At 51.6% G+C, this 25,813-nt stretch overlaps 1 protein-coding gene across 2 annotated transcripts in view; it reads right to left on the bottom strand.

The window, feature by feature from the left end:
* Positions 1-25,813, bottom strand: part of LOC144782495 (semaphorin-3A-like) — a 267,163-nt gene that overhangs the window by 8,189 nt on the left and 233,161 nt on the right. For both annotated transcript variants that reach the window (XM_078661881.1, XM_078661882.1), the window contains one exon: positions 15,710-15,852. In XM_078661881.1, coding sequence (XP_078518007.1) covers positions 15,710-15,852 — 143 coding nt within the window. The remainder of the gene's footprint in view (positions 1-15,709; positions 15,853-25,813) is intronic.

Genomic DNA, 25,813 nt, shown 5'->3' with positions numbered 1-25,813 from the left:
GTTGATCATGAGACGATGGCGACCCTGCCTCCTGGTAATCCATTTATGGTTGATCATGAGACGATGGTGACCCTGCCTTCTGGTAATCAATCGATGTTTGTATCATGAGACAATGGCAACCCTGCCTCTTGGTAATCCATTTATGGTTGATCATGAGACGATGGCGACCCTGCCTCCTGGTAATCCATTTATGGTTGATCATGAGGCGATGGCGACCCTGCCTCCTGGTAATCCATCGATGTATGTATCATGAGACGATGTCGACCCTGCCTCCTGGTTATCTATTTATGGTTGATCATGAGACGATGTCGACCCTGCCTCCTGGTTATCCATTTATGGTTGATCATGAGACGATGTCGACCCTGCCTCCTGGTAATCCATTTATGGTTGATCATGAGACGATGTCGACCCTGCCTCCTGGTTATCCATTTATGGTTGATCATGAGACGATGGTGACCCTGCCTTCTGGTAATCAATCGATGTTTGTATCATGAGACAATGGCAACCCTGCCTCTTGGTAATCCATTTATGGTTGATCATTAGACGATGGCGACCCTGCCTCCAGGTAATCCATTGATGTTTGTATCATGAGACGATGGCGACCCTGCCTCCTGGTAATCCATTGATGTTTGGTCATGAGACGATCGTGACCCTGCCTCCAGGTAATCCATTGATGTTTGTATCAAGAGACGATGGCGACCCTGCCTCCTGGTAATCCACCGATGTTTGTATCATGAGACGATGGCGACCCTGCCTCCTGGTAATCCATCGATGTTTGTATCATGAAACGATGGTGACTCTGCCTCCTGGTAATCCATCGATGTTTGTATCATGAGACGATGGTGACCCTGCCTCCTGGTAATCCATTGATGTTTGATCATGAGACAATGGCGACCCTGCCTCCTGGTAATCCATTGATGTTTGATCATGAGATGATGTGACCCTGCCTCCTGGTAATCCATCGATGTTTGTATCATGAGACGATGGCAACCCTGCCTCCTGGCAATCCATCAATGTTTGATCGTGAGACGATGGCGAACCTGCCTCCTGGTACTCCATTGAGGTTTGTATCATGAGACGATGGCGACCCTGCCTCCTCGTAATCCATTTATGGTTGATCATGAGACAATGGCGACCCTGCCTCCTGGTAATCCATTTATGGTTGATCATGAGACGATGGCAACCCTGCCTCCTGGTAATCCATTTATGGTTGATCATGAGACGATGGTGACCCTGCCTCCTGGTAATCCATTTATGGTTGATCATGAGACAATGGCAACCCTGCCTAATGGTAATCCATTGTTGTTTGATCATGAGACGATGGTCACCCTGCCTCCTGGTAATCCATCGATGTTTGTATCATGAGACGATGGCGACCTTGCCTCCTGGTAATCCATCGATGTTTGTATCATGAGACAATGGTGACCCTGCCTCCTGGTAATCCATTTATGGTTGATCATGAGGCAATAGCGACCCTGCCTCCTGGCAATCCATCGATGTTTGATCGTGAGACGATGGCGACCCTGCCTCCTGGTAATCCACCGATGTTTGTATCATGAGACGATGGCGACCCTGCCTCCTGGTAATCCATCGATGTTTGTATCATGAAACGATGGTGACTCTGCCTCCTGGTAATCCATCGATGTTTGTATCATGAGACGATGGTGACCCTGCCTCCTGGTAATCCATTGATGTTTGATCATGAGACAATGGCGACCCTGCCTCCTGGTAATCCATTGATGTTTGATCATGAGATGATGTGACCCTGCCTCCTGGTAATCCATCGATGTTTGTATCATGAGACGATGGCAACCCTGCCTCCTGGCAATCCATCAATGTTTGATCGTGAGACGATGGCGAACCTGCCTCCTGGTACTCCATTGAGGTTTGTATCATGAGACGATGGCGACCCTGCCTCCTCGTAATCCATTTATGGTTGATCATGAGACAATGGCGACCCTGCCTCCTGGTAATCCATTTATGGTTGATCATGAGACGATGGCAACCCTGCCTCCTGGTAATCCATTTATGGTTGATCATGAGACGATGGTGACCCTGCCTCCTGGTAATCCATTTATGGTTGATCATGAGACAATGGCAACCCTGCCTAATGGTAATCCATTGTTGTTTGATCATGAGACGATGGTCACCCTGCCTCCTGGTAATCCATCGATGTTTGTATCATGAGACGATGGCGACCTTGCCTCCTGGTAATCCATCGATGTTTGTATCATGAGACAATGGTGACCCTGCCTCCTGGTAATCCATTTATGGTTGATCATGAGGCAATAGCGACCCTGCCTCCTGGCAATCCATCGATGTTTGATCGTGAGACGATGGCGACCCTGCCTCCTGGTAATCCTTCGATGTTTGTATCATGAGACGATGGCGACCCTGCCTCCTGGTAATCCATTTATGGTTGATCATGAGATCATGGCGACCCTGCCTCCTTGTAATCCATTGATGTTTGGTCATGAGACGATGGTGACCCTGCCTCCTGGTAATCCATCGATGTTTGTATCATGAGACGATGGTGACCCTGCCTCCTGGTAATCCATCGATGTTTGTATCATGAGACGATGACGACCCTGCCTCCTGGTAATCCATCAATGTTTGTATCAGGAGACAATGGTGACTCTGCCTCCTGGTAATCCATCGATGTTTGATCATGAGACGATGGCGACCCTGCCTCCTGGTAATACATTGATGTTTGATCATGAGAAAATGGTGACCCAGCCTCCTGGTAATCCATCAATGTTTGTATCATGAGACGATGGCAACCCTGCCTCCTGGCAATCCATCGATGTTTAATCGTGAGACGATGGCAACCCTGCCTCCTGGTAATCCATTTATGGTTGATCATGAGACGATGGCGACCCTGCCTCCTAATAATCCATTTATGGTTGATCATGAGACGATGTCGACCCTGCCTCCTGGTAATCCATTTATGGTTGATCATGAGACGATGGTGACCCTGCCTCCTGGTAATCCATTTATGGTTGATCATGAGACGATGGCGACCCTGCCTCCTGGTAATCCATTGATGCTTGTTCATGAGACGATGGCGACCCTGCCTCCTGGTAATCCATCGATGTTTGTATCATGAGACAATGGCGACCCTGCCTCCTGGTAATCCATTTACGGTTGATCATGAGACGATGGCAACCCTGCCTCCTGGTAATCCATTTATGGTTGATCATGAGACAATGGTGACCCTGCCTCCTGGTAATCCATCGATGTTTGTATCATGAGACGATGGCAATCCTGCCTCCTGGAAATCCATCGATGTTTGATTGTGAGACAATGGCGACACTGCCTCCTGTTAATCCATCAATGTTTGTATCATGAGACGATGGCAACCCTGCCTCCAGGTAATCTATTGATGTTTGTATCATGAGACGATGGCGACCCTGCCTCCGGGTAATCCATTTATGGATGATCATGAGACGATGGCGACCCTGCCTCCTGATAATCCATTTATGGTTGATCATGAGACGATGGCGACCCTGCCTCCTGGTAATCCATTTATGGTTGATCATGAGACGATGGTGACCCTGCCTTCTGGTAATCAATCGATGTTTGTATCATGAGACAATGGCAACCCTGCCTCTTGGTAATCCATTTATGGTTGATCATGAGACGATGGCGACCCTGCCTCCTGGTAATCCATTTATGGTTGATCATGAGGCGATGGCGACCCTGCCTCCTGGTAATCCATCGATGTATGTATCATGAGACTATGGCAACCCTGCCTCCTGGCAATTCATCAATGTTTAATCGTGAGACGATGGCGACCCTGCCTCCTGGTAATCCATCAATGTTTGTACCATGAGACGATGGCGACCCTGCCTCCTGGTAATCCATTGATGTTTGTATCTTGAGACGATGTCAACCCTGCCTCCTGGTAATCCATTTATGGTTGATTATGAGACGATGGCGACCCTGCCTCCTGATAATCCATTTATGGTTGATCATGAGACGATGTCGACCCTGCCTCCTGGTTATCCATTTATGGTTGATCATGAGACGATGTCGACCCTGCCTCCTGGTTATCTATTTATGGTTGATCATGAGACGATGTCGACCCTGCCTCCTGGTTATCCATTTATGGTTGATCATGAGACGATGTCGACCCTGCCTCCTGGTAATCCATTTATGGTTGATCATGAGACGATGTCGACCCTGCCTCCTGGTTATCCATTTATGGTTGATCATGAGACGATGGTGACCCTGCCTTCTGGTAATCAATCGATGTTTGTATCATGAGACAATGGCAACCCTGCCTCTTGGTAATCCATTTATGGTTGATCATTAGACGATGGCGACCCTGCCTCCTGGTAATCCATTTATGGTTGATCATGAGACGATGGCGACCCTGCCTCCTGGTAATCCATCGATGTATGTATCATGAGACTATGGCAACCCTGCCTCCTGGCAATTCATCAATGTTTAATCGTGAGACGATGGCGACCCTGCCTCCTGGTAATCCATCAATGTTTGTACCATGAGACGATGTCAACCCTGCCTCCTGGTAATCCATTTATGGTTGATCATGAGACGATGTCGACCCTGCCTCCTGGTTATCCATTTATGGTTGATCATGAGACGATGTCGACCTTGTCTCCTGGTTATCCATTTATGGTTGATCATGAGATGATGGTGACTCTGCCTCCTGGTAATCCATTTATGGTTGATCATGAGATGATGGTGACCCTACCTCCTGGTAATCCTTGATTTCCTGGTGGCTCTCCATAAATGTCGCCACCAAACGCAGATGGTCTCCTTTAGTCTGCTACTAACGATTGCCTGAAGCAGGCGAACTCCCAGCCTGCCCCTCTCCCTTATAGCGTTTCTCCATTTTAGTAGTAGTAATGTTTGGTAGCAGTAGTGAGAGGTTTTTAGTAGTACCGGTGGTAGTAGTAGTGGTGGTAGTAGTGGCAGTAGTGACAGTAGTAGTAGTGGTGGTAGTAGTGGCAGTAGTGACAGTAGTAGTAGTGGTGGTAGTAGTGGCAGTAGTAGTAGTAGTGACAGTAGTAGTGGTGGTAGTGGTGTTTGGATTCAATGCTGAGACACACAGGGTCTCTCACACCAGTGCACGTCTCTGGGCCCCCGGCCCTTCCCAGTGCAGTAGTAGTAGTAGTAGTGGTGGTAGTACTGGCAGTGGTAGTAGTGGCAGTAGTAGTAGTAGTAGTAGTGGAGGTGGATCAAGGCTAAGACACTTACGGTCTCACGCACCAACACACGTCTCTGGGTTCTTTGCCCCAGCTCCGTGAACTGTAGTAATAGTAGTAGTGACAGTAGTAGTGGCAGTGGTAGTAGTGGCAGTGGTAGTGAGGTTTGGATTCAATGCTGAGACACATAGGGTCTCTCACACCAGTGCATGTCTGTGTTCTTGGCCTGGCCCCTCCCGCTGTAGTAGTGGCAGTAGTAGTGGTGGAGTTGGATCGACGCTGAGACGCATACGGTCTCTCACACCAGTGCACGTCTGTGTTCTTGGCCCGCCCTCCTACCCCCCCCCCCCCCCGCTGTCCCATTCCTCGCATGTTTCTTTCCTCCCAGCCTCCACCCTGGCGTCCTGCCCTCAGTGTGATTTCATCACGAGGCCTCCTCGCTGCCAGCTCCAAAGCCAGGAACATTTCACGGTGAAAGCTCGTTTAAGGAAAGTATTTGCTGGCGACGAGTGACCCCCGCGTGCTGCAGTCATGGGAGTCTGGAGCTGGGGGGTCCCTCCCCCCCCTCAGTGCCAGGGAGTGCCAAAGCTCCAGGGGGTCCTGGCACTGAATGGCACCCCTCCTCCAGACCTTCTGACCTGTGACTGACTGTGGCCCAGCCCTACAGCCTTTGACAGGCAGCAGCACAGAGGCCAGACCTGCCCGAGTCAGAGCTCCGAGGTCGAAGTGGGCGGGATCTGTGGGGACCCCATGCAGTTACATTTTTAATGTAACAGAAATAGTTTCCTTACTCTTTGTGTCGAGGTCTGTGGACAGCTCATCCCTCTGGTTGCAAAGACGTATTGGGGACATTTTGAAGGCGGGTCTAGTAATGCATTCTGCCCATTGCTTACCATTGGCTCTGTGTTCTGTCACTCACATTTGCTTGCTTGTTATTCGCTGGTTTTCTTTGTTTTAGCCCCTCAAGCAAGTCTTTGTTCTTCCCATTGAGCATAGACCTTTTGCCACCTCTCTGACTGGCTCCCTCAATTCTCCCACGAGTGTTCACTTTTCAGGAACGCCTTTTTATGATTTTCGAAGACCTCCATGAGAGAGCATGTGTTTTTCAGCTGTCTCTGCTGTCTGCTTCTCCCTGCACTCCTTGTCCTCTCAAGCTCTGCGTGCTTCTGTCCCCCCACCCCTTCCCCCTTATTACTCACTCCTTTGCCACGTGCTTCTCTGCTGCCTCTGTGTTTATTTTGGCAAACAGTAAAGCCAGAATGCCCTGACCCCAGGAGTCTCTATGGCTAAGTGACTTTCACAGCAAGCATGACGAGCCTGCCCTCTGTGGCTGCTGCCCTCTGATGGCAGCTTATAGAAATACAACTAATGCATGCAGTGACTGTCTTTAAATGCACCTTGTTGTCTCTTGTCAGCTGTTCTTACACAGCAGCCCTGGGAGCCCTGCCCCAGGCAGTCACGTGATCTCCTTGGAATAGAGTGGATAAGATCACCAGAGCACAGAGGCCTTGGCTCATCAGGTAAACCAGTCAGACAGGTAGGACAAATATTTTAAAAAATACAGCAGATGTGTGCTTTAAGTCTCCGGGGTGCCACTATGTGAATCAGAGGCAGCCATCTCTCGGTGAGAGGCAGCCATCTCTTGTGAGAGGCAGCCATCTCTTGTGAGAGGCAGCCATCTCTCGTGAGAGGCAGCCATCTCTCGTGAGAGGCAGCCATCTCTCATGAGAGGCAGCCATCTCTCGTGGGAGGCAGCCATCTCTTGTGAGAGGCAGCCATCTCTCGTGAGAGGCAGCCATCTCTCGTGAGAGGCAGCCATCTCTCGGTGAGAGGCAGCCATCTCTCGTGAGAGGCAGCCATCTCTCGTGAGAGGCAGCCACCTCTCATGAGAGGCAGCCATCTCTCGTGAGAGGCAGCCATCTCTCGTGAGAGGCAGCCATCTCTCGTGAGAGGCAGCCATCTCTCATGAGAGGCAGCCATTGCTCAGTGAGAGGCAGCCATCTCTCGTGAGAGGCAGCCATCTCTTGTGAGAGGCAGCCATCTCTCGTGAGAGGCAGCCATCTCTTGTGAGAGGCAGCCATCTCTAGTGAGAGGCAGCCATCTCTCGTGAGAGGCAGCCATCTCTCGGTGAGAGGCAGCCATCTCTCGTGAGAGGCAGCCATCTCTCGTGAGGGGCAGCCATCTCTCGTGAGAGGCAGCCATCTCTCGTGAGAGGCATCCATCTCTCGGTGAGAGGCCGCCATCTCTCATGAGAGGCAGCCATTGCTCAGTGAGAGGCAGCCATCTCTTGTGAGAGGCAGCCATCTCTTGTGAGAGGCAGCCATCTCTCTGTGAGAGGCAGCCATCTCTCTGTGAGAGGCAGCCATCTCTTGTGAGAGGCAGCCATCTCTCTGTGAGAGGCAGCCATCTCTCTGTGAGAGGCAGCCATATCTCTGTGAGAGGCAGCCATCTCTTGTGAGAGGCAGCCATCTCTCGTGAGAGGCAGCCATCTCTCGGTGAGAGGCAGCCATCTCTCAGTGAGAGGCAGCCATCTCTCGTGAGAGGCAGCCATCTCTTGTGAGAGGCAGCCATCTCTCGTGAGAGGCAGCCATCTCTCGGTGAGAAGCAGCCATCTCTTGTGAGAGGCAGCCATCTCTTGTGAGAGGCAGCCATCTCTCTCTGAGAGGCAGGTATGTCTCGGTGAGAGGCATTCATCTCTCGTGAGAGGCAGCCATCTCTCGGTGAGAAGCAGCCATCTCTCGGTGAAAGGCAGCCATGTCTCTTGTGAGAGGCAGCCATGTCTCTTGTGAGAGGCAGCCATCTCTCTGTGAGAGGCAGCCATCTCTCTGTGAGAGGCAGCCATCTCTCTGTGAGAGGCAGCCATCTCTTGTGAGAGGCAGCCATCTCTCTGTGAGAGGCAGCCATCTCTCTGTGAGAGGCAACCATATCTCTGTGAGAGGCAGCCATCTCTTGTGAGAGGCAGCCATCTCTCTGTGAGAGGCAGCCATCTCTCTGTGAGAGGCAGCCATCTCTTGTGAGAGGCAGCCATCTCTCGGTGAGAATCAGCCATCTCTCTGTGAGAGGCAGCCATCTCTCTGTGAGAGGCAGCCATCTCTTGTGAGAGGCAGCCATCTCTCATGAGAGGCAGCCATCTCTTGGTGAGAGGCAGCCATCTCTTGGTAAGAGGCAGCCATCTCTTGTGAGAGGCAGCCATCTCTTGTGAGAGGCAGCCATCTCTTGTGAGAGGCAGCCATCTCTTGTGAGAGGCAGCCATCTCTCTGTGAGAGGCAGCCATCTCTCTGTGAGAGGCAGCCATCTCTTGTGAGAGGCAGCCATCTCTCGGTGAGAGGCAGCCATCTCTTGTGAGAGGCAGCCATCTCTCTGTGAGAGGCAGCCATCTCTTGTGAGAGGCAGCCATCTCTCGTGAGAGGCAACCATATCTCTGTGAGAGGCAGCCATCTCTTGTGAGAGGCAACCATCTCTTGTGAGAGGCAGCCATCTCTCTTGTGAGAGGCAACCATCTCTCAGTGAGAGGCAGCCATCTCTTGTGAGAGGCAACCATCTCTCGTGAGAGGCAGCCATCTCTTGCGAGAGGCAGCCATCTCTCAGTGAGAGGCAGCCATCTCTCGGTGAGAGGCAGCCATCTCTCGGTGAGAGGCAGCCATCTCTCGGTGAGAGGCAGCCATCTCTCGGTGAGAGGCAGCCATCTCTCGTGAGAGGCAGCCATCTCTCTGTGAGAGGCAGCCATCTCTCTGTGAGAGGCAGCCATCTCTCGGTGAGAGGCAGCCATCTCTTGTGAGAGGCAGCCATCTCTCGGTGAGAGGCAGCCATCTCTTGTGAGAGGCAGCCATCTCTCTGTGAGAGGCAGCCATCTCTTGTGAGAGGCAGCCATCTCTCGTGAGAGGCAACCATATCTCTGTGAGAGGCAGCCATCTCTTGTGAGAGGCAACCATCTCTTGTGAGAGGCAGCCATCTCTCTTGTGAGAGGCAGCCATCTCTCTGTGAGAGGCAGCCATCTCTCTGTGAGAGGCAGCCATCTCTCTGTGAGAGGCAACCATCTCTTGTGAGAGGCAGCCATCTCTCTTGTGAGAGGCAGCCATCTCTCGTGAGAGGCAGCCATCTCTCTTGTGAGAGGCAGCCATCTCTCTGTGAGAGGCAGCCATCTCTCTGTGAGAGGCAACCATCTCTTGTGAGAGGCAGCCATCTCTCTTGTGAGAGGCAGCCATCTCTCGTGAGAGGCAGCCATCTCTCTGTGAGAGGCAACCATCTCTTGTGAGAGGCAGCCATCTCTCTTGTGAGAGGCAGCCATCTCTCGTGAGAGGCAGCCATCTCTCTGTGAGAGGCAGCCATCTCTCGTGATGAGTACGGGCTCAGGTTGACAGTTTGCTGCCTGTCTGTCAGGAAATGCGGAAGCCACTTAAGTGCCAGACCCAGTCCACCGATTCCGTGCAGCCTTTCCAAGAGCCTTCGATGAGAGATGGTGTCAAAGGCTGCGGAGAGATCTAATAATATCAGAATCACTGGCGTTCCTGCATCTACCCCCTGTCTCAGTGAATCGGTCATGGCCAGGAGCGCCGTCTCTGTGCTGTACCCTGGGCGGAAGCCAGATTGTGAGGGGTCAAGGATGTGGTTGAATTCAAGATAAGATCCCAGCTGCTTGTTTATTTGGTCTTCAAGTTGTGTGCCCAGAAGAGGTAACAAGGATATTGGGCGACAGTTGCCGAGAGATTGTTGATCTAGCGTTGCTTTTTTTAATATGGGCCGCACGCATGCTGCCTTCTTCTCTGTTGGAATATTGCCTGTTTTTATCGAGCAATTAAAGATCTCTTCGATCATTGGGGCGCAGCAGGTAGCCAGAAGGGATATTTTAGATGGACAAAGATCCTGGGGGGACCCAGTCTTGGCTGCAGCCAAAGAGCTGTGCATTTCCTCAAAAGTGAAAGGCTGAAAACTGTCTAGTGCTTAGAAGGTTGCTTTAGGGTGCTCTTCTTTAGAGATGCTGGTCTCTGTGTCCTGCACGGGATCAGCAGGGAATTTTGAGTAGATGTGGGAAATTTTCTCCTGGAAGAAATTAGTCAGAGAGGTCCTGGGATTCTGCGTGAAATTGACTGCACGCTTGCGGGGGGGAAAAAATCATGAACTATCATAAAACGGACTTTGGGGGAGTTGTCGGATTGATGGGGCAAGGATTCGCACTAAAGGCGACTTGCTTGTATTCATGAACCTCGAATAACCCTAACTATGTAATCAACATTGTTTGTCTTACTAATTTATCCTTTTTTGTCTTCATTACTGGGTATCCGAGAGAAGCTTGCTTATGTGTTTTCTAATCCTAATACGCTTGCAAATAAAATGGCCGCTGCTACGTGGGAATTTCTACTGCGCATGCGTCTGTCATACCCACGTGACATGACGTACTCGCAGCTTTGGAGGGAATCTGTTGCTTCTGCGCACTAGAGCTAAAATGGCTGCTTTATGTTCTCACATGCGAGAAGCTTGAACTGCTGCTGTTGCTAAGCTGTTCGCTCTGCATAATCCTAATGCTATAGATTATTATAAAGTAATAGGAGTAGTGTAGAGATTCATGGTATACAGTGTATTCATTTATTCTGTGTTCTAAAACTGTTTCTTTTCCATTTCATGTTGTACTTCGAAACTTGGCCTGTCGCGTTATGCTGTACTCCATCTTGAATGAGACTGCGTCTCCGCGAGTCTCCACAGCAGTGACCTTTGAATTCCGGCCAAGGAGCTGACTGACTGAGAGGATGCTCCTGGGAACCTCACCTAGTGAACTTTGGAAAAATACATTGTAATTGTCAATAGAACATCCATTGTTTAGCGAGTGGAGGACTTCATGGGAGCCTGAATTTAATGGGCGTGAACATACATTTTAATATGAGACGGCAACATTCAAAATATTAGATGGAGTGATGACCTGTCCTCTTCTTTTGTCCAATCGAAATTGGGGATCCTTACACTTGCAACTTGGGGGGTGGTACACTGACCTGGAAAACAGTATAACTAGCGTAGGTTTAGCTAGAGAAATTGTCCGACTTGTCCGAATAGCTGACCTGTCACTGACCCAACGCACTCAATAGCTGATCGAGAACAGAGGTGCTGCGGAGCACTCTGTCAGAAGATTTGATAACCCAGTCGAGGTTCTGGACCTTAAATGCTGGCGGAGCACTTTGCTGGGAAATTCGATAACCCAATCGTGGTTCTGACTGATAGCTGCAGAGAGGGAGTAGCGCAGGCGTTGCAACTGAACTGCCAGAGTCTCTCTAAAGTCTTGCATTTTTCGTTTTTTTCTTGTTTTAGTTCTGGCTTTCTCTCACTGACTGGGACTTCGTAGCATTAAAATACACAAGTCACTATTCCCGACTGCACTTCACAGGATTCAGCTCTGTGGCTCTCTGGTTACAAACCCTGCAGTCTGCAGTGGTCACGTGGGCCAAGAATGGTTTCATAACGTACAATTATGTATTTAGTGCTGATTAGTTTAACTTGCATTTTTTTTTTTTTAGGGCGTGCGCTGTTGAATATGCAGTTATCTCTAAGTGGAAGCCCAACAGATTGCTACAATTGTTTTTGTTCTTTTTTAGCCACACCTCTGTCCCCCTCCGCCCACGCCCCCCTTCCCCCTTCACGCTCACTGACACCGCCCCATTGAACTCGGAATCACACTTCCGGTACTTTTATTTAAAGCGCTTCGAGCACTGTCAGCGCTAGACCATCTTAATATAGCGCCCCCTTGCACATACAGGCACATGAAAAGAGCCCCCTGGGATAGCCTGGGCCCCCCTCTGAAAGTACCACCCCCCCCCACTTTCCATGCACTGTCACAAGGTCACTCTCGTGATATGATCAGTCGATAATAACCAGCTGCTGACGTCCTGAGTGAGGAAGTGAAAGCCAGAGGCACTAATCCATTTTAATGGCATCAGTCACGGAAATTGGCTTGTAATTGTGAAACCAGCCCATGTGGCGTGACAGCCCCCGGGGCGCATGCGCAGAGCGGGCTCTTTCGGTTCTGTGGGGTGTGATGGCGCCTTCCTCTTCCGAAGCTGAAGGCGGCGCCCTGTTCTGCTGAGATGCAAGTGCAGGGATAGATCTTATGCATCGTGTGAATAATGCAGCCCCCATCTGCCCCCAGGCTTGGGGTGGCATAGTGTGGCTCAATGGTTAGAGCGGCAGACCCTGATGCAGAGGTCTACCCCGGGACCAGGGTTCAATTCCCGCCTCGGCGGGTCTCGGACTCAAAATTCCACGGACCTGATAATTCTCGCCTCGGTGCCTATTCTAATCACGGGCCCCACGCTGCAACTCTGGGCAATAGCTTGTTTAATCTCCACACTGGCCCCCACAACGCTAAGGATGCCTGGCCTCCACCTTGGGGGTGCCCAGGAGTGGGCACCTCACAGGGAAAGCCAGGAAGGGTTCCACAGCGGTATGCGTACAAGCACCGAGATACCCCATAGGTCGATTAGTGCGCTATACAAGTACACTACATTTACATAGATTCACACATGGGCTGACTACTGAAAACCTCCAATACTCTGCGTATCAGCACCAGGGTCCCTGGTCACAGCCCTCCCTGTATGAGGTGACGCACCGAGGCACCCCGAAACAGACCACCCAACGTCCTTGGGATAAAGAAGATGACCCCTCGGAATGACCACGACTCCAAGCCCCGCTAGCAGCTGCGTCCCAGCCCTTCGGACACCGATCTGTATAAACCTCACGCATCAATCCAGGACGCTCGCGTCAGCCTCGCCATCCTACGCCATGTCCCCACCTCACCTGGGCACACGGATGACCACATTCAGGGTGGACAGGAGGACATGTAAGGCTGCAATGAGGGAGCCGCGTGCTCAGAGTCACGAAGAGGATTATGCATGTTAGCACCCTCTTGTAAATAGGGTGATAGATTTATCTCCGCTTTTTTGGCTTTTTAAGCAAAAAAAGCGGAGAGAAAGCCCTTGTAAATATGCCACGTGGTCGCTTGATTGGTGAGTGCTGGGTCACACCCTGACCCTTCCGCTGTGATAGCTCCGGAATGGTGGGACCGGAGGTGAGACCCAAGGTGTCAGACAATCATTGATTTAAGTCGGACTTAAGTCTCAAGTCGAAATAAATTACATTTTTGCAGCGCGCAACCTTTGTAAATTTGCCGCTTTGTCACCTTTCGTCTCCTGGGCCCTCAATGGTTGCAGATGTGGGCTTGTCTCTAAGATAGCTTTCTGCCCATCTGGACAGAGGTGCTAATGAGTCGCAGGAAAGGTTACAATAGAAGCTTGCACAGGAGAGAGGTGTCACCTCCCCCCTGCAGAAAGCCACGCGGCTGTTAGCCCAAAAGGCGAGCTTCAACTGAGAAGCCGTCTTTGAGAGGCAAAGGGGAAATGATTGGGAGAGGGGCTGCTCTGTTATTAGGTAGACGGGCTGCCACATGGGAAAGAGAAGGGAAAGCTGGCTGCCAAACCTGTTTTCTAGGTGCACGTAGCCCCCTTGGTAGCCACCTCTGGGTTGGGCTAGGGAGCAATGGACGCTGAGAGAACAGTTCTGCCATGTTGGAAGTGGGCAGAATGGTGCATCCTGGGATAGCTCTATGCTATCCTTCCCAGGAAGTGGTCATCAGGAAAGAGGAAGCCTAGTAGACCATTCGCCCTGTCTACCCTGAGGGCACTCTCCGAGCATAAAAAAGGGACCCCCCCAGCTGCACTGACATGGTTCCCACCTGTTGAATCTGGTGGTGAGTAACGGAGACGGTAGTGTGACTGCTGTGTCCTCCTCATGCAGAAGTCGTCTCCGGAGCCCAGCCGAAGCAAGAGACTCCAAGGGTCAGCTTGCTGACCTCCTGTTCACACCACAGGGACAGTACAGCTGAAGAAGACTGCTGGGTCAAGATCACACCACCGTCAACCGCCGCCATGCAGCAGCAGAGACCAGAACCCAATGTTCAAAGGTGCAACCGAGTCTGATGGACCCTGGAGAGTCACTGGGTGCAGCTTGGTCGCCCAGGAGACTACTTATCGCACAGCGAAGGATTTGGCTGTGATCACGATACAGGGCGACTGGTAGCCCATCGGCGACTGGAATTCTACCAGTACCAAGACGACTTCGAAGGATGTTGACCACGTGGCCAGGACCGCCAAACCCGCCCCATGGACTGAGGTGTAGCTACAGAAAGACCCCCACCTGTGGCTGTGATGGTGTCATCTCGTCCTGCATCTTGGCTGGGATATCTGTGCTGGCTCCAGCTGCCCCTGTGTTCGCTGTGGGATGGCCGGTTTCAGCGGCTCCAGCTGCTTCCTCTTGATGCCGCAACTCAGCCCTCAGCCCTGGAGTTGGCCTCGGGTTCCGCTGCTCCTCGCCGCTGCAGAGCACTTCCGGATGCCCTCTTCCCGGAATCTTCTTGCCGCGGGCACAGGTAGGATATCCCTTCTTCTACTTGCTGAGGGGGGTTGTATGGTAACTCTGGGCCTTGCGCCCTTATTTAACCCCCCCAGCTGATTGCCAACTCGCCCCTGGTTGGTGGGGTGGGTTGTTGGCTATCCCTTCTTGCGTGGGCTTCCCATGACGGGGAGGGCTTCCCGCCTCCAGGCGGCCTATGCCCCGGGCCCCCATTGGGTCAGGCTGCGCCTTCCCTGGTCCGGGTTTCAAAGTGCTTGGCTAAAGACTGCTTCACCTGCTGAGGTAAGTGTTTCCGAGGACCTTACTTGTCCCATGACTGGCTTCCCGGCGCTTAAAGTAACTCTAACAACTGCAATACAACAAGCCAACCTTTTTGCTCAAAAAGTTTTTAAGTGTCAAATTAGTTGAACTTGCCAATGCTTGTCACAGTTGAGCAAGAAGTGCATATTTACTGCACCTTGTAAAATCTATAATCCCGGAACACTCCAGTGGATTTTTTTGGTTGTGGCATCTAAAAATACATAAAAATTCAATCTATTTTTATGAATTGTTGTCGTATTTCCTAAGCGTCTGAGTCATTTCTTCTTCAGTTGTTTAGGTGCTGGTTACATGCTTTACGCTTCCTCTTCCGTGAAAGCCTCGCTGCTCGGAGCCGCAGCTACCCAGGGTTGAGCTGAAGGTTTGACAAATGAAACCTACTGGTCCTAAAGGGGTTGGTAAGTGTATTACATGGTGAGGTCGCCCCACCGTACCATAAAATACACTCCAATTCCTCACAGATATAGACACACTGGAGATACTTTGAGGTCAGTCGACCAACCCAAGCATGATTTAACCGCATGCGCGCTAGCGGTTTTCCCGCTGTGCGCGGCACTTTTAAAAAACCCGCGTTACATGACGAGCTCAGCTCGTAATGAGCGTACGAGAGGCGTAACTCATGACGAGCTCAGCTCGTCATGAGCGTCGAAGGGGTTAAGCCGCCGGGAGGTAAGCGTGCAGAATGGATGCTCTGGGCAGTCCCATGGTTTTCTCAGAATCAATTCTTCAATGGAGCTTGTGCGTTAGTGTCTATCATTGGTGATTTCATATGTACTGGAAGCGCCCACCACCACCTCAATTGCACCCCATAATACCCTTGCTTTGTTTACCTTCTGCAGGTCCGGGTGGGTCTCATTCGTTACTTTCACCCACGTCACGGTGGCGCGACGTGACTTCGGCACACACTCCAGGAACGTCCCGTTACCTTCGGACACCACGATAACCTTCTCTTCGGGTTTCACCTGTATGGGAACTATAGCAAAAAGAACAATCAGACGCTGTACCTGAGATGTATACACACACACACACATCAGTACATGAAAGCAAGCGCCCTCCACACCTCAGAGCGGTTTGCACACCTCAGGAGAGGCCTCCTCACTGTCATATGATAAAACAGGGCTGTCTCCATGGTCAGCGGGGTCCCCGTGGTGCAAGGGTGCCTGCGTGGGTACAAGACAGCTATTGTGCGCCAGCGCAGGGGAGAGCAAAGGGATCCGTCGTATCTTTGTAGATATGATGCATGCCTTTGCTTCGGAAATAATGCAGCGTGGCACAGCCAAATGGCATGCAATACGGGGCTGCGTTACTTCCTTGTGAATAAGGCACCCTGTAAGGGCAGCTGATCCCTGGGACCGCCCCTCTGAGGCATAGTGCACTGTGAGTGGTGGTGGCAAGAACTGCAGCATTACTTGTGGCAAGCATCCCTGTGTTACAGGACATACAAGAGGTGTGATCTTGTCCCTGTGGGTCACACAGAGCGCTGTCTCCGTGTGCAGGCGGACTGTGGGCGTGTTCACCTGTGCGGTTAGATGTGTGCGCATCGCTCTAAATGTATTTGCCTCAAGGGGTAGCCAGGAGGGAAACAGTTGAAAGGATATTCGTCAAATATTTAATTTAATTTACATTTGTCAACTGCTGCCTACACTGGGGTCGTCGGTCGTGGCCCTGGGCAGGTGTCTGTCGTAGGAGGCAGAGGCGGAGCCATGTCCTGTTTTTTGCTTTTTCTGTAGATCTGATGATTGTTAAGAACTCTCACTGAGAGTGAAGTGGGAACCGAAGTGGCAGCCGTGGTGGAACAGGAATGTCTTCTGAGTCCAGCTCTGCGCATACTCGAGGCGCTGTACGAAGAGGGGACTACAACAAGAGGCCAAGAAAAATGTTTAGCGCTTATTTACAAGCCGCTTGCGCCGCCGGCGCCTCACTTTCTTCCATATTAACCTTTTCCGTGCTGATGACGAACTCAGCTCGTCATGGCCTCCGCGGAACGCCCACGCGGGGATAATTACCCCGCTGTGCTGGGCGTTCCAATGAGCGGGCGGGGCCATGATGAGCTGAGCTCGTCATCAGCATCGCGGCCCCGCGTGTGGCTCCCCTCCCCCCCCCGCGGCGATGGGGTTAAAAGTAACGCACCGGCGGCGCAAGGGGCTTGTAAATCAGCCCCTCTGTATCACAGTGAAAGTTGAGATTTCCAAGCTGCTGTAAATGAATCCTGATAGTGCTGCGCCGATGGAGGGTCCTCAGACCCTCTCGTCCCTTCAGACCTGGCCACCATGCAGGTTCACAGAAGCACTTACTCACTTCGGTATTCATAGAAGGCACTTACTCACTTCGGTATTCATAGAAGGCACTTACTCACTTCGGTATTCACAGAAGGCACTTACTCACTTCGGTATTCACAGAAGGCACTTACTCACTTCGGTATTCACAGAAGGCACTTACTCACTTTGGTATTCACAGAAGGCACTTACTCACTTCGGTATTCACAGAAGACACTTACTCACTTCGGTATTCACAGAAGGCATTTACTCACTTCGGTATTCACAGAAGTTAGGACTCCTAACTTTAGGACTCCTAAATGCCTTCTGTGAATACCGAAATGAGTAAGTGCCTTCTGTGAATACCAAAATAGTAGTAAGTTTAGGATTTTGTCTTAAGTTAGTTCTGTGAATCGGGCCCAATATTTTTTTTTAACAAAAAAGAGACATGCACAGGAACCAATCAGTGGACGAGTTGCAGGGTACTAAATAGAGGGTATAGGAGGTGGAGCCGGGTCTGGAGGCTCAGTGGACTAATGTGTCCATTGCAGGGGCCTGGGCTTGACCTCATGGTCACAGGTTCAAATCATGGTGGGTTCACTCAGACTTTCATCCGTCTGAGGTCAATAAAATGAGTACTGTTGGGTAGCAATAAACATTTTCTGTCCAGCGCCAAGATACCCTTCTGGGTGAACAAGCGCTGAGCCGAGGAATCTCCTAGCAGGTGTTTCGTCATCACTGGCGCATTTATGATGTTTTGATAGAAATAATAAATAGATTTGTCTTTGACACTTCTCTGGGTAATCTTTGTTGCAATGTATGGATATGGAACCAAGGTCTAGGGCTGAACAGGGTAATATACCAGTTTTTTTTCTTTTTTCAATCAATTTTGTTGATGTGTAGGGACACATAAATAACAACAACAAAAGAAGTAAAGTGACCTCAGCACTAGGCTGAAGATAAAGACGTACATTTATGTACATACTGTAGGTGTGTACATGGTATACCTTGCATCTGTGCACCGAGTGTGCATGGTGTCAGTGTGCACATGGTATACCCTGCATCTGTGCACTGAGTGTGCATGGTGTCAGTGTGCACATGGTATACCCTGCATCTGTGCACTGAGTGTGCATGGTGTCAGCGTGTACATGGTATACCCTGCATCTGTGCACTGAGTGTGCATTGTGTCAGTGTGTACATTGTTGGACCTGGCCTCGTGGTGTGGTTCCCCCCGTTCCTCAGCACCCCATTAGCGTAGCCCTGCACCCGGAGTCCCCTGGCTGCTCCCTGTACGCCCAAACCCCGTAATCAACGACCAGCCCCGCATGTCCCGTCCCGCTCCCGGCTCCGAGCAGCGAGAACATACATGCCGGCAGCCATTTTCCTTCCCAGAAACCCCTGACTCCCTGGGCCTAGCATGACCCCGGCCCCAGCGAAACCTGGACTCCAAGGCGCGCCACTCCCGGCTGGGGGGGTAGAGGACTCCCCGAGTGAGATAAGCCAGGGAGTTGCGATAACACCTCCGGCCTCCCCCGAGAGACTGGTAGTTGTCACACCTTTGGCCCTCCCCTGTGGGCCAGTTTCGATTGCACCTCTGGCCTCCCCGAGGGCTGGCTCCAGACCTGCTGGGCGTCTGGGAGTTCCCGGACGCATCTTCAAAGGATCACAGAGCCAACCGCCGGACCTCTCCAACGGCCAGCCCCCAAGGCCTGAGACCCCTGCCTGCGAGGGTCCGGACATCAAAGGGCCACTAGACTATATCAAGGCCCGTACCACCACTAGCGGGCAGTTGTATCCTGGACAAGAAAGCCCTGCTGATCTGACCGCGGCTGACCTTAAAGAGAACTGAACCTTTTGAAACGCAGAGCCCTGCTGACGCTATCGCGGCTCCTTCTCGAACCTGGAACTGAACCATCTGAGCCCTGCTGACACTGTCGCGGCTCGTCCTCTCAAAGACCTCGGGGCCCTGCTGACGCTGTCGCGGCTCGAGCTTGAACTCGAAAACATCGGAGCCCTGCTGACGCTGTCGCGGCTCGTCATCTCAAAGACCTCGGAGCCCTGCTGACGCTGTCGCGGCTCGAGCTTGAACTTCTCCGGATCGAGCCCTGCTGACCTCGTCGCGGCTCGAGGAGTACTCTGGTCCGGCTGGACCATCGACACTACCATCACGACCGGAGCCGACTCGACGTGAGTGAAGCAGCTAGTACGACCATCATCTTCCGTATCCCCCCGGCTCGAGGATTGAGAGCTGTGCGCAGGGTACGCTACGTACCGGCCGAAGGGCTAAGACTGTCCCGCTTCCCCCTCCCCGAATTCCTAGAGACTTTACGATCCCTCGATCGCTTGTACATAAGAGTGCCGATTCTTCTTACTGGTTGATAAAGAATTTAATATTGAATACCTATGGCATGGTGTCCGTTCATAAGTGTGGTGTGAGCTCAGTGTGTACGATCCTAGACTCGAAGTCCTCCCCGCTGGGGACCTCACGATAAGACTCGGCAATATCTGTGGGAGAGGTGGGTCCTGGGGTGGTCGGGTGAGCACAACCTGGCCCTCTGAGATCGCCCCGTCTAACATACATGGTATACCCTGCATCGGTGCATTGAGTGTGCATGGTGTCAGTGTGTACATGAGGTACCATGTATCTGTGCACTCAGTGTGCATGGTGTCAGCGTGTACATGGTATACCCTGCATCTGTGCACTGAGTGTGCATGGTGTCAGTGTGTACATGGTATACCCTGTATCTGTGCATTGAGTGTGCATGGTGTCAGCGTGTACATGGGGTACCATGTATCTGTGCACTGAGTGTGCATGGTGTCAGCGTGTACATGGGATACCCTGCATCTGTGCACTGAGTGTGCATGGTGTCAGTGTGTACATGGTATACCCTGTATCTGTGCACTGAGTGTGCATGGTGTCAGCGTGTACATGGGGTACCATGTATCTGTGCACTGAGTGTGCATGGTGTCAGCGTGTACATGGGATACCCTGCATCTGTGCACTGAGTGTGCATAGTGTCAGTGTGTACATGGGATACCCTGCATCTGTGCACCCTGTGCGCTAGGCTGAAAAACTAGCCAAAAGCAAGAGAAAGCACTCAGAAAAACTGGGAGGAAGCAGGGCTGTGCGCAGCACGGAAGAACTGGGCGTGGGCCTTTGGCATGGTGGGGCATGGTGGAAGTATGTATATAGTATACACAGGACCTGTGCATAGGTGTACATAGTGCATATGCATGCATGGTATACTATATACTGCATCCCTGCGAAGTACATAGTGGAAGTGATAAAACAATTGTCAATGGTTGCTGACATCCTGCGGTCGAGTGAGGAATTGCGCCTGTTATCCTGACTGCAGTGTGTTTGTTTAATAATAATAATAATAATAATAATAAAAAAGCTTGTAAAGCGCTCAGTAATGTCATCGCGGCATGTCCCCGCGCTGAAGCTAACAATGGAACAGCAAGAGAGAGATCCGATGGTCTATGCAGTGTATAAGTGAGTTTTCAGCAAGGCCCTAAACCGAGCTTCACTGCTCTCCAGTCTCATGGCCAAGGGAAGTTTGTTCCATTGTTGAGCTGCGTGGAGAGCAAAAGAACGTCCACCAACTCTGGCCTTCCTCGTCCTGGGGACTGTCAGCAGTCCGGTCCCCTCCGACCGGAGGGTCCTGGAAGGTTCATACCGGCTGACTAGGTCCTTTAAATATGCGGGCGACCTATCCCAGACAATCCGATGACAGAAGAGGAGGCACTTGAACCGCACCCGTTTCTTCACAGGCAACCAGTGCAGCGCATCCAGCGCCTTCTGCGAATTGGCTCTCCTAGGTCTTCTCAACACCAGCCTGGCGGCGGAGTTCTGGATGACTTGGAGGCGACCTAGGCTGCCCTCGGTTGCCCCCAGGAACAGTACATTTCCATAGTCCAACCGCGAGGTCACCAGTGCCTGTGTTAAAGTCCTTCTGGCCGCTAAGGGCAGTAGGTCTAAAGTTTTATTTAGGGTCTTTAGAACTCCAAAACATTTGCCCACAAGATGCCTAATGTGGCCATCATACGAGAGGGAGGGATTCATCCAAATTCCCAAGTTCTTCGCTTCCTCGCAGGGGGGTAGGAGTGGGACCCAGGCATGAAGGCCACCACTCAGCTGACCAATTATCGCTTTTTCCCCCCACCACCAGCACCTCTGTTTTAGAGCCATTGAGTTTTAAGCAATGGGAGTCCATCCACTCTCCCAGTGCCTGCATGCAGGATTTGAAGTTGGTAGGAGTGTTGGAGGTGTTCTGCGATAGGGAGATCAGCAGCTGGGTGTCGTCAGCGTACGACACCCATTCCACCCCAAATGATTGTACCACTTTTGCCAGAGAGGCCATATAAAGATTAAAAAGAGTGGGGCTCAGAGCAGAGCCCTGAGGCACTCCCTGATCTAATGGCATTTCCGCTGAGCGACATGCCCCTTGCTGAACCTGAAAGCATCTCTCTGAGAGGAATGACTGTAGCCAGCACAGCGCATGACCAGTGACCCCAGCTTCCTTCAGACACCGCAGCAAGATGGAGTGCGCTACGGTGTCGAAAGCTGCACTAAGGTCGAGCATGATCAGGGCCATTGTGTGACCTGCATCAGCCCCTGCTCTTAGAGTCTCAGTGGCTCGGAGGAGAGCTGTCTCCGTGGAATAGCCCACCCTGAACCCTGACTGAGATGGATGAAGTAAATTCCACCTCTCCAGGTGTTCCGTGAGCTGAGCATTAACCACTTTCTCTGCCACCTTCGCCACGTACGGCAGTAAGGAAACGGGCCTGAGGTTTTCCAGCACCTCCACGCTGACATTGGGTTTTTTCCTTATTGGCAGTACTATGGCCTTTTTCCACTCTCTGGGGACTTGTTGAGTGCAAAAGGAGGTTTTTAGGACCTGCCTAATATGAGGTTCCAGGGCTGACACTCCCTCTGAGATGACCCAGGCCGGGGCCGGATCATTGGGGGAGCCGGACTTCACACTTCGGCAAATTTTTATAAGATTGTCCACTGTGGGAACCCTGAAAGTTTGTAGTGAGGACTCAGAGGATACCGGTGAGCAGCCTACTTCAAAATCTGTGCCTTTATCTGGGACTTGAGAAAAGGAGGCATAAATCGCTTTCACTTTATTTGAAAAAAAATTCGCAACTTTATTACATCCCTCCACAGAGACCTTTGCGGGGGTACCAGAGCCCGAGACTGAGGATATTTCTTTATATATTTTATACAATTCACGCGAGGAGCTCTCAGCTGCCTCAATGCGTGTCTGAAAATATTTGGCTTTGGCTCTACGTACCGCATACTGATAGCTTCGATGAGAAGAGCTGTAAATGTTCTTAGCTAGTAGAGTCGGGTTCTTCCTCCAGCTCCTTTCCAGTTTTTTGCAATTAGACTTGATTTGCTGTAGTTCAGGGGTGAACCACAGGGCCGTGCGTTGCCGGCCTTCTCTAGCTTTACCCTTACTCAAGGGGGCTATCTCATCCAAGGTGGCAGTCACAAGTAGGTTAAATTCCTTGTTCGCCTGATCACTATCCGTCGCACACCACGGTTGTGCTTTCCGGATGGCGCTTATGAATTTTTCCTGAGAGTATTGCCTCCATTTGCGTCTCATAATGTTTCCCATCCCCTTCTCAATAGCCCTACCATGCTGGTAAAGACATTGGAAAGGGACCAAGAAGTGATCGGTCCAAGGGAGCTGACAGGGGGTAAGTACTTTAATCGTGTCCCAGCTAGCAAAAATAGGGTCCAGACAATGACCCCTTTGATGCGTAGCTGCAGCACTTAACAAACTGAGCTGAAGTTCTTGTAGGACAAGGCGAACATCCTCTGCCTCCTTCTGTAAGGGATCCTCTAGGTGGAGGTTCAGATCACCCAGCACTAACACTTTGTTGTGTTTAATCGCAGTCTGAGCAACCCCTTCTAGTAGACTACTACGGAAGTTGCCCAGAGAACCAGGAGGTCGATATATAAGGATGCCCGAGATTGCTTCATGTTTAGTCAGTTTGATAGTAAATTCGCCAGCTTCGCAGTCTTCAATTTTACCTGGCTTTAGGACACACTCAAAAGGGTATTTAACAATGATGGCGATGCCACCTCCCCTTCCTTTCCCTCTATCAAGTCTGTGAAGTGTATAACCCGGCGGGATGGTCGCCACTATATCTGGGTCCGAATGTTCTCCTAACCAGGTTTCAGTTAGGAATAGTATGTGCATGTCCTCATCCTGTAGGAGATCCCACAGCTGGAGGGCATGTTTGCTGATGGATCTACAATTTAAAAGACCCCCTTTAGCAATAATCGCTTCCGGGTCAGGGACATCGGGCACTAAACATCTACCTCTAAATGAACAATCAGGACACGGACCTAGGTCCAGTGGCTCCATCGTGTGGAGACATACGGTGCAAGCAGGGGGACAGAGGTCATACAGCCTCTTACTTGTGTAGGACTGACTGCAGCCCGCTCGAGATGCAGGGGTCAGGGCCCCTGGCCCCGGTCGGCCGCGGACGGGCGCAGACGGGCTTGGCTTAGGCGCGGCTTCGGCGCGCATCCGGCGCGCCCGCTGCGCCAGCCCGCTGCGCCGTCTGGACCCTACACACATGTTATAGGAGGAGAGGAGGGCGTGAGGCCGGCGCGACTAGAGCGCAGCCCCTGCCCACACCCAAGATGGCGCCCGCCGCCGCCTCAACCGGTGAGTAAAACGGCTGGGCGAGGCTGAGAGCGCAGATTAAAGCGTGTGTAGGGGTGTCAGAGTGCCTGATCTTAATTCCCACGTTATTCTGAGATTACAATCCCCCCCAGCCTAAAAACGAACAGATTTAAAAACACGATCTAAAATCAAATATTCACCACACAGGTTCAACAGAAGCTTACTGCTGCTGATAGCTAGCTCGCAGCCCTAGTCCTCCCTCTAGGGAGAGCTCTAACAGGCAGCGAGCAGCAAGAGGAGCCTTGTTAAATAATCTGGGAGGGCGGGAGGCCGGCGCGACTAGAGCGCAGCCCCTGCCCACACCCAAGATGGCGCCCGCCGCCGCCTCAACCGGTGAGTAAAACGGCTCGGCGAGGCTGAGAGCGCAGATTAAAGCGTGTGTAGGGGTGTCAGAGTGCCTGATCTTAATTCCCACGTTATTCTGAGATTACAATCTCCCCCAGCCTAAAAACGAACAGATTTAAAAACACGATCTAAAATCAAATATTCACCACACAGGTTCAACAGAAGCTCACTGCTGCTGATAGCTAGCTCGCAGCCCTAGTCCTCCCTCTAGGGAGAGCTCTAATAGGCAGCGAGCAGCAAGAGGAGCCTTGTTAAATAATCTGGGAGGGCGGGAGGCCGGCGCGACTAGAGCGCAGCCCCTGCCCACACCCAAGATGGCGCCCGCCGCCGCCTCAACCGGTGAGTAAAACGGCTGGGCGAGGCTGAGAGCGCAGATTAAAGCGTGTGTACGGGTGTCAGAGTGCCTGATCTTAATTCCCACGTTATTCTGAGATTAAAATCCCCCCCAGCCTAAAAACGAACAGATTTAAAAACACGATCTAAAATCAAATATTCACCACACAGGTTCAACAGAAGCTCACTGCTGCTGATAGCTAGCTCGCAGCCCTAGTCCTCCCTCTAGGGAGAGCTCTAACAGGCAACGAGCAGCAAGAGGAGCCTTGTTAAATAATCTGGGAGGGCGGGAGGCCGGCGCGACTAGAGCGCAGCCCCTGCCCACACCCAAGATGGCGCCCGCCGCCGCCTCAACCGGTGAGTAAAACGGCTGGGCGAGGCTGAGAGCGCAGATTAAAGCGTGTGTAGGGGTGTCAGAGTGCCTGATCTTAATTCCCACGTTATTCTGAGATTAAAATCCCCCCCAGCCTAAAAACGAACAGATTTAAAAACGCGATCTAAAATCAAATATTCACCACACAGGTTCAACAGAAGCTCACTGCTGCTGATAGCTAGCTCGCAGCCCTAGTCCTCCCTCTAGGGAGAGCTCTAACAGGCAGCGAGCAGCAAGAGGAGCCTTGTTAAATAATCTGGGAGGGCGGGAGGCCGGCGCGACTAGAGCGCAGCCCCTGCCCACACCCAAGATGGCGCCCGCCGCCGCCTCAACCGGTGAGTAAAACGGCTGGGCGAGGCTGAGAGCGCAGATTAAAGCGTGTGTAGGGGTGTCAGAGTGCCTGATCTTAATTCCCACGTTATTCTGAGATTAAAATCCCCCCCAGCCTAAAAACGAACAGATTTAAAAACACGATCTAAAATCAAATATTCACCACACAGGTTCAACAGAAGCTCACTGCTGCTGATAGCTAGCTCGCAGCCCTAGTCCTCCCTCTAGGGAGAGCTCTAACAGGCCCTTACTGTAGTATTATTGTACTTTGCTGCCATCCTGCGGTCGAGGGAGGAATTGCGCCTGTTATCCTGACTGCAGTGTGTTTGTTTACTGTAGTATTATTGTACTTTGCTGCCATCCTGCGGTCGAGGGAGGAATTGCGCCTGTTATCCTGACTGCAGTGTGTTTGTAGTAGTATTATTGTACTTTGCTGCCATCCTGCGGTTGAGTGCGGAATTGCGCCTGTTAACCTGGAGCTTTGTTTATTAGTAGCTGTAAGCGTTGTATTCCTGCAACTGCTGTCAGGTTGACAGGAGCAATTCCTCACTGGACCACAGGACGGCAGCAACGTACAACAATGCCACTACC

Source organism: Lissotriton helveticus, chromosome 9, assembly GCF_964261635.1.
Source record: "Lissotriton helveticus chromosome 9, aLisHel1.1, whole genome shotgun sequence".
Lineage (NCBI taxonomy): Eukaryota > Metazoa > Chordata > Amphibia > Caudata > Salamandridae > Lissotriton > Lissotriton helveticus.
Note: the sequence above shows the minus strand (reverse complement) of the source record. Positions and strands in the feature narration are given on the sequence as shown.